The 16,224-nt window shown below is 38.6% G+C and overlaps 2 protein-coding genes across 2 annotated transcripts; both read right to left on the bottom strand.

The window, feature by feature from the left end:
- Nucleotides 1–189: 189 nt before the first annotated feature.
- calml4a (calmodulin-like 4a) lies at nt 190–3,203 on the bottom strand. The gene is made up of 5 exons (XM_029426639.1): nt 3,144–3,203; nt 3,001–3,031; nt 2,560–2,700; nt 1,895–2,083; nt 190–287 (listed from the first exon to the last, which is right to left on the bottom strand). The coding sequence occupies exons 1-5, from the start codon at nt 3,144–3,146 to the stop codon at nt 190–192; spliced, it is 462 nt and encodes a 153-aa protein (XP_029282499.1). The 5' UTR covers nt 3,147–3,203.
- Nucleotides 3,204–3,549: 346 nt separating this feature from the next.
- cln6a (CLN6 transmembrane ER protein a) lies at nt 3,550–12,658 on the bottom strand. The gene is made up of 7 exons (XM_029455081.1): nt 12,489–12,658; nt 10,318–10,438; nt 10,116–10,214; nt 9,555–9,743; nt 7,551–7,606; nt 5,791–5,913; nt 3,550–5,023 (listed from the first exon to the last, which is right to left on the bottom strand). Exons 1-7 carry the CDS (start codon nt 12,539–12,541, stop codon nt 4,753–4,755), a joined length of 912 nt encoding a protein of 303 aa, XP_029310941.1. The 5' UTR covers nt 12,542–12,658; the 3' UTR covers nt 3,550–4,752.
- Nucleotides 12,659–16,224: the final 3,566 nt, after the last annotated feature.

The raw sequence follows: 16,224 nt of genomic DNA, 5'->3' as shown, positions 1-16,224 counted from the left end.
GTTAGTGTTACATTACAGTACAGAGAAAAGAGGTTCCGCTTTTAATAATCATGGAGAAATAACCGTGACGGATATTTTCTGCCAGTACAGAATTGCCATCATCTAGATTTAATACAGTATGTGATCTCTGCACACTCCAACCATCAAGTTCAGTGTTTGTAAAGTCAATTCCCCATCATGGCTGAAAGATCAGTAATCGACAGGCGGCAGCGTCACCATCTGGGTGAACTCCTCGTAGTTGATGGTCCCGTTTGACTTGACGTTTGCCTCTTTGAAGAGTTCGTCCACTAAACGATGAAGACAGAGAGAGAACCAACATGTATTGTTACTATTATTAGTATTAGCATTATAGCTGTTACTCACATATTTACTCACACTTTGGAGGTACTTCACTGCCTGCGTAGTGCTTTCATGTTATGCTACTTTACTTCTATATCTATTTGAGAGCTGTAGTTACTGGTTACTTTGGATTTCCTCTGATTTATTAGTCATTTTGATACTATAACTACATTTTGCTGTTGGTAAGTTTGTTACTTTTAAACTTTAAATGCAGGACTTTTACATCAAATCTATCATTTCTACACTAAAACTGTGCTCCTCAAGTGAAAGGTTTGAATATTTCTCCCACCACAGATTAGTTTTACACAAATAACAGTATATTAATCATACTGCGGGGACAGTTTAAGCTTCCATTACATTGACACAAGAATGACATTTCCTATAAATGTATCCCTTCTAATTTCAATTCATTTTGTTATTCACTGCTCTACTAGAGATTTGGCATCTAAATGAGTTATTATTGTTCAGTAGACAATCATCAATCTCCAGTGACTCGTGAACAATCCAACAACTTGATGGATGTTTCTTCACTGGGAAGCAGCTGCGCTTCATTTAAATATAAACTATTTTATGCGCACAGCACCCATCCAGAGGAACCACGCTGACAGTACTTTGAGTGTAATATTTTTTGTTGCTAATAAGCCAGTTACTATGAATGGCGGTGCTCGAGCTTCGACAAATCACATCAAAATCAACCCCAGACAATTAACTGGATACCAGCGTCCCTGCAGTAGGCAATAATTCCCAAAACCTTGAGGCGAAACAAAGATCGACTGCTGTTCTTGAAATATCATTAAATTGCAAGAATAAATATCTCCTAATAATAACAGTGACTGCTTCAACTTTAGTTGTTGAATAAAACACTTACTTGACTAAAGCTTTCAACCACAGACTGGCAGCATTTTGAGTATATATTCAGGAGGTTACACCTGAAGATACAACCAGGTGCACAGCACAAAAGAAGCACTGTGGTATGGTTAAGTTGATAATACATTTTATGAACTGTGAGGAGGGGGAGAGCGGTGGAGGCCGGCCGGGCTAGAAGCCATTCTTTAATATATAATGAGTATTGATTTCATCTCATGGGTACAAACATCAGTTACAGTCCCCCATATCTCCAGCCTCTCTTTACCAATCTCAATTTTTCCCCCTGGAAGTTTGACTGCAGTCAGGAAGTATTAGGACAGAGATACAGTAGTGTAGTTATCATTGTGACTCTCCTTAAATATATACCATGTGCTACAAATTCAACATGGTTCATTGGTTGTGGGTGTTAATACCTTCTAATTTAACCTCATAGTTTAATTTCAAATCCAGTTTTACATTACCAAATAAACTGTCCGAACATTGACAGACTGCACTGTGACTGAACCAAACACCCATGTGCTCACTGTGGATTATATAATCCTGTATAATAATCGTGTATTGAATGAATAGTAGCCTTCACAAGCCTTCAGTAGCCTTTTTCTGCTGCTAGACATCAGCCACAGGTGAGAAACAGCTGCAGATGTTCATTTTGAGGTCGCTCGTTAATAAGAATCTGAATTTATTTGACCTTCTTTGTTCGTGAGTTTCTCCCCCAACTTGGTGAGCTTGGCCCGGAGCTCGGATGCCTGGATGAATCCTTTCTTCTGTTTGTCCGTCATCCTCAAGGCCTCCAAGATTTCTGCCTTGGGGTCTTCCTGTTGCATCTGTCTGTGCATCATCGTCAGAAACGTAGAGAAGTCCAGCTCACCTGTCTTTTCTGAACATGAATGAAGCATAAATATTAGATCTTTATCAAATAATAAAGACAAAATTATGCAAGAGATGACCATTTTTGACAATTATGTTATATTTAACATGTGCAGTAAAATTGACCGTGAGGGCCACTTGGGGAAAGATGTATTGGTGTGTGTATATATATATATATATATATATATATATATATATATTTATTATTATTTATTATTTTATTTTTAACTTGAATATTTTTACAAGCAAGGCAGCAGGTCAGTGTTTATATGCCACTTAATTATTGTCATGTTTCATTTTCTAAATGTATAATTGCCATACAGCTTTGAACACAAGATTGTACAATAACCTTCTAACAATGAGTATATCATAAAATAAATAGCTGTTTGGTTAACAAAGACAATTCTCTATAAGCAACACCCAAAATAACTATACTCGTATACTCGCAACTTTGACTGGCCCCTCAAATTAGATTGTATGTTGTACCGATTTTGTGAACTTGTAGATGTCTTTCGATTTCACCGAACGTTGGGCTTGTTCCCAGGCAGCGCATAACTGTGATCAGGTCTTTGGCAACAATCTTGCTCTTTTGCTTCTTATCATACAAGGAGAAGCACTCCTTGAACTCTGCAGCGGGAATAGAAAAAGTAATAGATTACATCAGCATAGTTAATTTCATTGTGTTATTTAGTCAGGAACATGTTCAGCATAGTTGATCCATCATACAGTAGAAGTTTAACTTAGAAAACTTCCCTTCACTCCCTTTGTCCTTTAAGTGCTTCGAGGGCTTTGTTTTCCAACATGTAGTTTATTAAAAGATACATGTTCAGTGCGTATGGAGAGGCCAGATTGGCCACTAGTACATTTCAAACAATAAATAATATAAATAGAATGAAAACAACATGCAGTGCTGTGAAATACTCTCACCATTGATTTGAACTGGCGTGAAGAATTTAGCCTGTAAGGTGACAAAAGTATGGATTCACTCGGCAGGTAAGAACACAAGAATCACTGTTACATACACAAATACATTCAATAAAGGCTTAGTGAAAACAATGTCTTGCTCTTACCATTTTTGCAGTTGCTTTGTTTCTTTCCGGGAAGAAGAGTTTCCTGTGGTCGGCGTCACCTGTCCCTCCACCTCTGTTTAAAGTCCACCACCTGTAAGCCGTAACTTAATATGTGTTGCTGTGGTAACGCAGATACCAGATCCACAGCGCTGTATTGTCCTTTCCCTTTCCACCCCACCCCTCCAATAAAAGAAAGGGACCAATTATTACCAGCCACCCTTAAGATACCATAATGTCATGTAATGACAGGAAGTAGTTTGTAAGATTAAAAGATTTTAAATCATTTTAACTATAAGATTTGTCACAAACTGTTTTATGCTCTATGTAAAGTTGATTTAACGCACCTTCAGGGTCCAATAAGGTGAAGTAAGAGAACAAATGTGAGTAATAACCAGCAAGTCGAAGGTCAATTTCAACATTTTAATGAACTTAAACGTATGTGAAATATAACCAGTGACTAAACAGTATTTTACCAAAAAAGCAAAGGAACCGTATTATACAAAACAGTAACAATTACAATGTTACATTAAGAGCAATAACTAAACATGTAAGAAACAAATCAGCAAAGTAACAATCTATCAGTATCTCAAAATGTTCTGGTCATGTTCCCTTGACCTTTTGAATAATGTAAAAGCATCTGTGCAATAGACTTTTCATCGTGAACACTGTCGTACATTACTTACACACGTCATGGCAAAAATAGTGCAATAAAGAACAGTATGTTGTCAATGAGTGCATGTTAGCAGTAGGGCTGGATTATAATGATACTATGGCCACATAGTGAAAAGTAATAGTTCACAGCTCTCTTGTCTAAATGAATGACAATATATATTTCACCTAAGCGTGGTAGGTCAACGCGTGAAACCTTAAATACCTGAGAGAATGGTTTCTTTTTAAAGGTTATAACTTTAAAAAGGTTTTTGTACATTTGCTTTTCTGACTAACCCAGAGACCCTTTTGTTTAATACTGCAGTCATGTCACCATCAGATTTCAGTTTGATCTTTTAAAAGGCTTAAAAAGAGGACCACACATTTGCCTTTCCAACTTACATTTGTTTTAAACCCACACTCTCCCATTAGGGCTAATTAAAGCAGATCATTATTACAAACATGCTCGCTCAGCCATGTGTCTCTGATAGCTAACACACAAGGGTTTGTAAAAGTAGAATGGGATAAACATTTTAATAATCTTAAACCTTAAATTGTATCCCCACAAGACTCATTAAAGCAAATATGTTCGATATGAGCAGTGAAAAGCTGCAGTCATTCCTGCTAATCTGCTGTGTTGGACTATTTATAAAATCTATCAAAGTATCAGATGTCACAAGATCCAAGCTGATTTGCAAATTCAGACCGAATATCCCACTACCAACCTGTTAAAGTCTGTGTGTATTAATATAGAAATAGAAAGAGGAGACAAATCTGCCTCTGATTATATGGCTGAAGCCGGCAGATCCTTGTGTGTAACAGTGAGGTTTGTGCACATCAACAACCTGCATCAATCGTCACTCGTCATCTGCTGAAAAAAGTCAGTCAGTTCAGACAAACGAAAGTGGCTTCTGATTTAGAAATATTTTTAGTGAGGTACACAGATCTGGACGGACGTCGTTCAGTGGTTCTCCTTGACATGTAGGGTGTAGTAGGACCAGGGCTCTGGCACATAAATGAGTCCGGGGTACTTGTTGCGTAGCACCGGGTCGTTCCACAGATAGATCACCCACAGTGCCACCAGGAGCACAGTAACACTGAAACTACAGAACAGGAAGAGGCCGTTGCTGTCTGGGCTGAGGCCTTTACGTTGTTTATGTATCACCATGACAACCATGGCAAAGTAGGTGAGGAGGAAAAGTTCAGTGATTTGTCCTTCAGTGACCAGGTACCTGGAAGAAATGAAGCAAGAGATGTCAAGACCTCAGACAGAAACTTTTATTACGACTGAAACACTTTTGCAATAACCACACAATTCTGCTGTTTTAAGAAACTTTGGACATCTGTTGTATAATTACAACGTTCGCTTCATGTATTACATTAGTCTCAAAGAAATCATTGCTTTTACAAAAAACAATGACCTTTAGAGGAGAGCAGCGTCAATTTGAATTCCTGCTCAAAGTGAAGATGCAACTAACAGATTGCTTTCATCCCTACAAAAAAAGCCATATGGTGCAATTAGATGGTTCATTTAGATGTATATAAAATACAGTCTCCAGGGCATCCCAGTAGCTCAACCGGTAGCACAGGCGTCCCATATACAAAGGCTTAGTCCTTGTCCATAGCGGCCACTGGTTCGAGTCTGACCTGTGGCGTTTGCTGTATGTTGTTCCCTCTCTCTCTCTCCCCTTTCACAATCTGCACTTCTCTATCATAAAGGCATGAAAAGCCCAAAAATAAGAAAATACAGTTTCCAAAAACACACAAATTGTTCCAGTCAGCAAAAATGGGGACTTAATTGTTTTTTTTGTCTTTCTTTTTTGTCATTATATAAAGCACCTCTTATTTCATGGACAGGAAAAGCATCTCTAAAATGTGGATTTACTCAATTTTATTTTATTTTCCCTTTCCAGTTTCATATTATTCAGGTTATTTGGATGATACATTGACTGACTATAAACTTTTAATTATTTTTCAAAAACATGAGGAGGCGACTGACCAATAGTAGAGGGCGCTGGGTCCCTGCAGCAGCCAACCAGAGACGGGAATCTTCTTCTGTTCTTTGGCCTTGGTGAAGCAGCCGGTGAAATAGATGAACAGAATGATGAAGAAAGGAATATACCTAGAATTTAAAACAACCAGAGGCAGAAACTGTGAGGTGAACTGATCCCAGTTATTGGCTGGGCAACAGCTGAGCTAAAAGCATTAAAACATCAGTGCAGGCTGAGAAAAAGAACAAATAAATTGTTCACTAAAGATAATTTAACTCAGTGTCATGAAAAGCTTTGGTCACAGAAAAGGTTGTACTAATATCTGTTTCTCAAATTGAACATCTGGGAGAGAATAATTCATTACAATTGTACTGTGGTTGTAGAAAACTGCTGTCAGGTTTCAGTTCAAAGCATCATATCAGAGCACCTTAAACGCTGTTCAAAATCAGTATATCAAACTGCAGGTAACTTAGCAACAGTGCTTATACCAAACTCTTTATTACCAGGTGTATTGTAAAACTAAATAAACCAACTAGAACTGAAATGATTAGTGAATTGATTAATTCACAAATATAATAAATAATAATAATTACATTACATTTAGCTGACGCTTTTGTCCAAAGCGACAATAAGTGCAAACAATCATGAGGATACAACTCCGAACAGCAACAATCTTGCTTCAAATAGGTGAAATCATTTAAGTGCATACAGAAATAAGAATTTATTTTATTTTATTTATTTTGTATTATTGGCCAAGGTGCTGTTGAAACAGGCAGGTTTTATTTGGGGGTATCTGGGTCCCACTCGCAGTGAGGAAGTAACGAGCTGATTGGCCGATGCAGAGCGAAGTGAGCGAGCTGGGGTGTCTGGTTGTTGTTAGTTGTTGTTCTCTGATCCGACTGAAATGAATTTGAAAATATCCCCTTGGGCTCTGCGAGGTTGTGATACTTTCTGATGTTGATGGAGACTAACGAATAATTGGAAAAATGTATCATCGGATGAATCAATAATGACAAAGAAATGTAGTTGTGGCTCTATGGATTGACAAATTGAACACAGCCTTACTATTAATTATATCGTTAGTAAGTGAATGTGGTATAAGAATGAACCTATCCTACACTTTCTATTGATTTCATCAGAATTTAATTTGATGCGGTATCTCAACACACTGCATCATTCTGAGAGCACGAGGTGGTGAGAGGATGAACAGAAAACCATTGCACTTGTTTTCTTGTTCCTGGATTTGTTTTGCCAAATCCGTCTGAATCAGTCTGACACTGAAATCCTGCAGTGAAAACCGTTCCTGCTAATAATTAAACCCCATTTCACCAAATTGTTCAGATCTTTTTTCTTTTATAATAAATGCAGTTTTCAGACAGAATTTCCCTGATTCTGCTCCTCTTCTCCTGCATGCTGCTGGATTACGGCAGCACTCTCGGCTTCACACAGCCGGCGTAAACTGTCACCACATGCTCAGTCTGCTCTCCCTAAAACATGTTTCGTATTTAGAGACTGAAAACAGACACAGATTCCGGCACACTGATAACTGGCTGCAGATCTTGCTGTGTTAAATTTCTCTGTGCGTACACTTCAATTGGTTTCTTGCAACCGTGTGTTCTCAAAGGACACAACCTTCAAAACAATCGAAGGCACTATTCAAATGTAAACAGAAAGAGGCAAACAAACTTAGTCTCGAAGCAAAGCTTTCAATCCCGGTCATTTCCCTGCACTGTTAATGTACACAACACTAATGATCATAAAGACCTACCACATCAGGTGTCCCAGCTGTTCATCATAATAATACAGCAGCTCAAAGGAGTCGATCTGTGAAGGAAGGAAAAACAAATGAAATGTTACTAGAAACTCAGGTATATTTTAATGGCACAACACATGTAGGTTATTGTGCTGTCTGTGGTCTTCCACTCTGTCTTATGCAACACCGCCACCTACTGTTCTAGTGCCGTTTACATTGTATTATGGCTATTAAGTGGAAATCACATCTAGATGAACTTGGCTTTCTTGTCATTAACTAAAAAAAGGGTTAGGTTAATTATTTATTATCCACTTGCATCAGTGTGTATGAAATGTGAAAGTATTTTGAGTGCACACGCTGTAGACCTGCAGACGTTTTAAAGGTCTACAGCTTCATCCACAAACTGCAACGCTCTTAAAAACAAGCAAATAGCAAAACTATTTAACAGTTGGGTTGAGTTCACATAAATTAAACAGCATCAAACAGACATCTGCCATAAAAAGCAATATGTAATCAGAGTTTTCATTTGATCAGACTAATCACAAATCTATTTCAGATGGCAGCGCTGGGGTTTGATAGTGTGTTTACCTCCACTTATAGTTCACTTGGTTTTGATATATTGAAAACAGAGCGTATAGATCATACGTTAGTGATCTTGTTGTTACTAAAATGCTTGAATACGTTTATTATACCCACAAAAGGGCACAATAAAAAACAGAAGCTGTGTAATCTCTCTCTGCAGCACCTGTACTCTCGCTGAGCTGTGAGTCAAAATGCTCTGAACTGAAACGACACAAAATAAATGTCATCTCGCTTCAGCATCACTTGTCCTTAAACAGGTTTTTTATACAACATCCACTTTTAATGCACTTTAAACTTTACAGTATATTTATTTTAGGTAGTAGGGATTCAGATTGTTCATGTTGGTAATCACATTAATGAAGTACATCTGAACATTTTATCATTTCTGATTTGTGATATTAAGCACGTAAACAGAGCCAGTTTTAAATTACATATTGAATTAATAATTTTTAATACCTCTAAAAGGAAAGTATAATACCTATTACTGTGGCAAAAGAAATCGACAAATTAGACTGCAGTAAACAGTTATTGATTTTTATTGAATTTAAATAATTCAGTTTGTTTCCCTGCTGCAGCGCTCAAATCGGAAGCTGGATACATTTTGTTCCAGGTGCGGATCACAGTCACACAAGGCGTACTACCAACACCTTCAAACTGAAGTGTACGGTGCTTAATATTGTCTATTGGATGTTGTGGAAATGGTCATTGTTGTGGATAAATATCGATAAAATTCATTGATTCACTCATTCATTCTGTCCCAAATCAAATTCAATGCCACCCTTTAAACAATTTCAGACATTTTTAGACCTTGAATATCAAAAAACAAGTTTGAGACTTTAAGTATCCGCAAGGACCCTGCACTGATGGTTGCTCGACTGGCCAGGAAGCAGTAGAGAGAAACAACAAGGTGTCAACTTTCAGAGTTTCTATCATGCCCCGGATATGCCATTTATGAACCTATAATATCTTGTTGACATCATCGTCAGAAGTATGATGCTCTGCTTTTAGATAGAAAATGTCAGGGAGAAAAATAAGCTAAACTCCTAGACAGCAGGATAAATTCTGCTGGATCAAACAAGTGTGACGACGCTGATCGTGTGTTGTCATGTTTGTGTCATATGCTGATAAAGCAAGATCAGCTCCTTTTCTTTTTAAGTCACCGAACTGTCTCTGGAGAGTCGTGGCAGGCAACACAAACTGATTTTTGTTTATTTATGATGGCATGTATGATAGGATGATAGCAAGAAAGCAAGACGCTCTTCTTCAAGTTGCAGTCAAGGTGGTAATAAACAAAATAACTATAGATTCTGTAAAATGTGTATAGGGACCAGTAGTTTTATCACCCATTAGCAAAACATGACATGGCAGAAAGAATTAATGGAATAAAACTGCACCACCTACTTTACTTTAACTAATATACTTTATATAGATGCTCACCAGTGAGGCAGGTTTGAGGTCTTTGATGATGGGGTTCTCTCTGACTGACAGGTGGAGCTGGTAGCCACTCAGGATGAGCCGATGGTTGATGGAGTCTCCCACCAGGTGGATGCTGGCTCCCATGACAAACGTGATGATGCAGAGGTAGACCGCTGAGCGAGGCAGCGCCCTGGGACTGCGCTCAATCAGCTGAATGGAGCAGCAACACATATATTCTGTGTATATGATACCAACTGTATCTTAAGAGAAATGATCCGTTGCTACTTGTCAATTGTTTTGGTTAGATCTTTATGAATTATTGTCAACTGCAAATGTGCATAATACATAGCAAGTAGGTTTTTTTTTGCGTTTAAAAACCATCCCTTATTTGAGATATTTCATTTATGCTCTGCAGTTTTTTTATATGTGTAAATATAGAGAAAAAAAGAGTCAAACAAATTCAATTCCATCATTACATAATGACATTTTGTGGGTTATACTGTAGTTGCTTTATTGTCTCATACTTTCTTTGCATTAGTCTCCTTGACGATCACCAAAGCATTTTGTTGTGTTAACACTTACCTTGAGCATCAGGAATGGTGTTATGACATTGTAGGCCATGTGGAAATAGTCTCCAGCACTGGGCTTGTTCAGGGGAAACCACTCCAGAGGAAGGATAATCTAATACATAAGAAACTATGTGGTGTAACCATTCATTTTTATCAATTCTTTGCAGTATTTCAAACTGCATGAGGTAAGTTAGACGGTCATTGATCTTCCTTACCATGACAATAGGCCTTCCAAAGTCCAGTATCCAGTTCTGCAGAGTCAGGCAGAACCACAGGTCTAAGTGGAAGTGCTGCCTTTTCTGCTGTGGCACATTTTCCTTCAATCCACCAGGAGCGCTGTTGACATACATTTACAGTGACTGTATGTCGTATTAAAGCAACATTACGCAAAAGCAAAAGGCAAAAGGCATAAAGCAAAAGGCAGAACAAAGGTTGAGCATTTAATAGACATGTTGGGAATACTGTAGTGAAGTAAGGTTTACTATAGTGTTTAATACTGCAGTAAATTCAGGTTAAAACACATGGCTACCTTTGCTGCTTTTTATTTTTCTACTTTAATACTATTTTAACATCCTTTAAGGTAACAAAGCACTTAGCAATAGTCATGTGTGTATACAAAGATCGTATGTAGACCTACTAATAAAAATGAAAGACCTTTATTATTTTGCACTTAATAGTTCATATATTCTAGTAAAATATTGTAATTATGTAAAAGAGGGAAAGTACTAAATATAGTGTAGTGTTTAAATACCATCATAAGCTTTTACATTAATGGTTAAATCACTGTATGTTTGCCTTTCTAACAATTGTGAGTTATTTTGCTTATCTTCCTGCAGTCTGAAATCACAGTCATTGGATGTCTGCACCAGTGACAGACCTATTCAACTTATGGAGCATTATGTGCAGCTGTGCAATTTCCTGTTGCACGCTGAACACACTCACTATGGTTCAGCATATGTACCAGGACAACGAAAGGTTGCGTTTGAAAGGTTGTGTTTGGCTGAATATGCTGTGGGTCTTTCAACCTGGCCTGTCAGGTCATGCTGCTTGTCCACACCAGGAAAACAGATACTTAAGCAGCTGTCAAACTCCATGTCTGCCTGAAACATTCAAATATCCAGACAGTATTTAAAACAGGGACAGTGTGTACGAGTTGGTGGCATCTAGCGTTGCGGTTGCATATTGCAACCAACTGAATACCCCTCCGCTCACCCCTACCTTTACATGACTGCGGTAACGAGCCGCAGAGTGCAAAACCGTAAAGAAAACACAGGTGCAGGTGACCATACACTAATAAAACATAGTTATGAATAGTTACAGTTTCACTGACATTGTTACTTCCCCCATTTTGTTAGATCTGTGTATATTGAAAATCATATTTTATTTTAATCCCCATGTGCTCCTTTGGGGCATTATCTGTAGGTATTCCTTTTATTACCACCGCCAAGGAGGTTATGAAGAAGGGTGACACACGGGCCAAGGAAGAACCCATTACATTTGGAGCAGTTCCGAATCACAGGAAGGATAAACAAATTATTTTTCAATTTTGTTAACATTACACAAAAGTGCATTTGGAGTTGGAGGAGGTGTGCCCTCTCTGAGCGCCCTTCTGGTTGTAAGTGCGTTTAGCTGCACACATGCATACTGAGGCCAGAACATATATCATTATTTCCAACCCAGGAAGGGACTGCAGCTGAGTACAGCTTCAATGTACCCACAACTCACCCCCCAACATTACCAGCATAACCTTTCCAGAGTTATTTGGCAAAATTATAAATTACAGTGAGGCGTCTTTTAACATCAGCTGCAAGAGTGCTGCGCCTCCAGTCATCCAGCAGCATTGCTGGTTCAGTCATGTTATATTATCACCAAGATGTAATTGTTGGACCAGCAGCGGAAACAGACCAACGACTGACCCTAAACAAGAGGAAAGGTAACGATAACCATGACCTCCAGCAGCATCACATGTTTTTAAATGCGAGTGTTGTTTATGCAGTTAGTCCCTGTTTATAAACCACACACACCTTCACAACAAATACGTTAACATTACCCAAAGAGTTTAGACATTTTCTATTTGAGCCGTTTTCGACTCAGTTCGCGCCACCAACCCGCGCCTGCTCGCTCTCATTTGCGCGTTCGTACGTTGACGTTGTATGAAGTCGCTCCGCCACCAGGAATCGTTTCTAGACACAAGCGAGTGAACAAGCTGCAGAGCGGATACTGAACTGTAAGCTAACAAGAGGTTACAGGCTACAGATAAGTTCTTAATAGCCCAAGTTATTTTCTTAATAGCCCACTGTTTCTGTAGTTTCTGAACCAACCTTTCGCTGTCAACAAACGGCTAAAAAAGGGAACAGTATCGTCAGCCCAACGTCAGTGTACAAACCTAGTTTGTGTTGTCTTGTGTAAATCGTTGCCTCGACGTTTTCGTACAGACATTTTCGACGTCCCGTAGTCAAAACGATAGAAAGTTAACGGTAATAAACTACAGTAAATATATTTCTGTCACAACTCATCTTCACTTCCTAGTTGCCGCCTTGTTTCCGCCCATCCGCCTCTTCCACCAATCAAACAGCAGCTCAGGAGACAGAAGGGGATCAGGGCACAGTTAACCCCGAGTAATAACTTGTAGGTAAATTAAATTGAAGTAAAAGGCAATACAACATAAATTAAAAACATTTTCTAGTTTGCTAAAGTTTTGTTGTATGGGGCTTTGAATGTGCTCGAATAATTATATTTTTTTTCAGTGTTTAATTATAATCAATTAATAAACTGAAAAAGCATATTTAAACCGATTTATTAAATGTGCATTTGCATTTTCGAATCAATAATTCTATTTCCTTATTCTGAAATAATAAGTCATCATTTTCAGTATCAGAATAAGGTTTATTGCCAAGTAACTTCCTGGATGTGTCCAAGTCTGTTTACTCATCGATGTTTGATTCCCCTTACTTTAACCATGAGCTCAAATGTGACCCTTACCCCTGCAGTTATTTCTATGACGCCTAAGCATTAGAATAAAGTTGCGCTACGCAGAATTCAGACCTCAGAGAATCTATAATTGAGTTATTTCCTCCACACGGCTCTTAAACATGGTGATGGCTGAGCCGGCTTTAGTACAACATTTGCTACACTTTCCTAATAATGCATTGGTTAGCAAAGGTACACTTCCCAAAGAGATAATTATGGAATTTTACCAGAGTAATACTTTGTTTGATGTACAGTTTTTTAGAGGATGTGATTAGTCCAGAGAGTATTAACATCCTGATGTGTGGAATACTATCAATAATGAGCTGTTGTATGCAGCTCGTTCGAAATGCCACCATATAAAAGGATCTGTGGTCTCTGAGGAGCTACTAAAACACCACAAGCTGGTCTTTGTTTTGCGTTTAAAGTCTAATAGCATTTGGACTTGTGTGTACATTTTATTAGACCAAGCTCTCTGCCAGCCTGATGATATGTGTTCGGCAGTGTAATTATCCACAGTGTGTCTTGGTCACAGGCTGATGACGCATATCATTTGAGAGAGAGCACATACATGCAAAATTTATAGTCAACTCTGGAGCAAAACATATATCGTCATTAGATTAGTCGCCACGTTGCAAAGCAAACACATCGGAGAGCATGTTTTCACCTTCAGGTAGTCCGACCTGATGCAGATATCAGCTTCGTAGGTTATTTTGAAGATATATTGCGTCATAATATGAACAACATATAATAGTATTACCCCAGAGTACTGCCCCATGTCTCCAGAAGTATTATTAAATATCACAATTTAAACCAAACATAGACAAATTGAGATCTGTTTGACATAGCATTTATTTGTGTTTTAATGCTTTTTGTATTCTAGGATTAGTTGTGTATTTGTGTTATGAACATGACACAAAGGGCTGGACTCAAAAGCAACGACTCAAAACAATGTTTCAAATGTAAAAAGGTCTTTACTCAGGTACATGCAAGTACAACAAAAAATCACTCATATGAGGAAAAAACGTAGAACAAAGGTAATGCAAAAAACATGAACTAAACTTGACTAAAGGCAAAATTCTATGACGGCTACTTGGTAAGAAACACTGGCTCTCATGGTGGCAAAAACACAAGACGAACTGGCTCAGGACAAAGGGAAACAACGACTATACTGGTACATCTCAATAAATTAGAATATCGTGGAAAAGTTAGTTTATTTCACAAATTCAATTCAAAAGGTGAAACTCATATATTATATGGATTCATTACACACAAAGCCTTTATTTGTTTTAATCTTGATGATTACGGCTTACAGCTAATGAAAACCCAAAAATCAGTATCTCAGAAAATTAGAATATTACATAAGACCAATAAAAAAAGGATTTTTAATACAGAAATGTTGGCCTTCTGAAAAGTATGTTCAAGTGTCTGCACTCAGTACTTGGTTGGGCCGCCTTCAGCTCGTCTGCATTGTTGGGTCTCGTGTCTCTCATCTTCCTCTTGACATTACCCCAGAGATTCTCTATAGGTTTCAGGTCATGCGAGTTTACAGGCCAATCAAGCACATTGATTCCATGGTCATTAAACCAGGCATTAGTACTTTTGGCAGTGGGCAGGTGCCAAGTCCTGCTGAAAAATGAAATCGGCATCTCCAAAAAGCTTCTCAGAAGAAGGAAGCATGAAGTGCTCTAAAACTTCCTGGTAGACGACTGCGTTCACTTTGGACTTGAGATAACACAGTGGACCAACACCAGCCGATGACATGGCTCCCCAAATCATTACTGACTGTGGAAACTTCACACTGGACTTCAAGCAACTTGGATTATGTGCCTCTCCGCTCTTCCTCCAGACTCTGGGGCCTTGATTTCCAAATGAAATGCAAAATCTACTTTCATCTGAAAAGAGGACTTTGGACCACTGAGCAATAGACCGGTTCTTCTTCTCCTTAGCCCAGGTAAGACACTTCTGGCGTTGTCTCTGGTTCAGGAGTGGCTTGACATGAGGAATGCGACAGTTGTAGCCCATGTCCTGGATACGTCTGTGCGTGGTGTCTCTTCACTGACTCCAGCCTCAGTCCTTGTGAAGCTCCCCCAAATTTTTTAATGGCCTCTTCTTGACGATCCTCTCAAGGCTACGGTTATCCCTGTTGCTTGTGCACCTTTTCCGACCACACTTTTTCCTTCGACTCAACTTTCTCTGGATATGTTTGGATACAGCACTCTGGGAACAGCCAGCTTCTTTAGCAATGACCTTTTGAGGCTTTCCCTCCTTGTGGAGCGTGTCAATGACTGTCTTCTGGACAACTGTCAAGTCAGCAGTCTTCCCCATGATTGTGAAGCCTGCTGAACCAGATTGAGAGACCATTTAAACTAAACTAAACATGAAACATAACATAAATACATTAACACACATGACGGGACGTTACAATTTGTCTCTGTAGGTGTGCTCATACAGGTGCTGTAAGGGTGGATGATGCATGGTTTCCCCACCCAATCAAGGAAGAATTGTTTATTGTTTTGATATAGACCTTTAAAAATTTTAAAAATGAGATACAAAAGTTTGAACCACAAAACAGTGTGAGCTGCCTCTCTCTGACTTTGACAGTGGCAAACACATTTTGAGGGATAGGAAGTCTGATTATCTGCACACATTCAAAAATATGTGTAGTAAAATTAGACTGATACACATAGAAAAAAAGACTCCATGCATTAACTTAATGTCAAAATTCAGTTGTAATTCTGTTCAGTGTCCAGCAGATGTCACATTTATTGTAGGTGCTGTACAACTTTTTTAGCATCGCTGTGCATCACCTTCCAAATTCTTCAAACTCATTTATAAAAAGCAAGGAAAACGATGCATGTGGGAAAGCACATATGGGAGGTATTAGTTTGTGACAAATGAACAAAACATGCATTTGCAGCAACATTATATGAAGATGAAATCGACATTTGCGTACGTTTTTACACATAGGCTGTAAGAGTTATCCTCGATCAGCCGGTTCATGGTCAATCAGTGAGACAAACTGCTGTGAGCAGAGCCTACAACAAATCTCATGCCTGTGCTGCCAAACAGCAGCTATTCATTAGGAGGAGGAGTTATTTAATACACCCCCCACGGACACGCGCGCCCACACACACACACACACACACAACATC

This window comes from Cottoperca gobio, chromosome 3 (assembly GCF_900634415.1).
Source record: "Cottoperca gobio chromosome 3, fCotGob3.1, whole genome shotgun sequence".
Classification (NCBI taxonomy): Eukaryota; Metazoa; Chordata; class Actinopteri; order Perciformes; family Bovichtidae; genus Cottoperca; species Cottoperca gobio.
The sequence above is the reverse complement of the archived record's forward strand: the minus strand, read 5'-3'. Positions and strand labels throughout refer to the sequence as shown.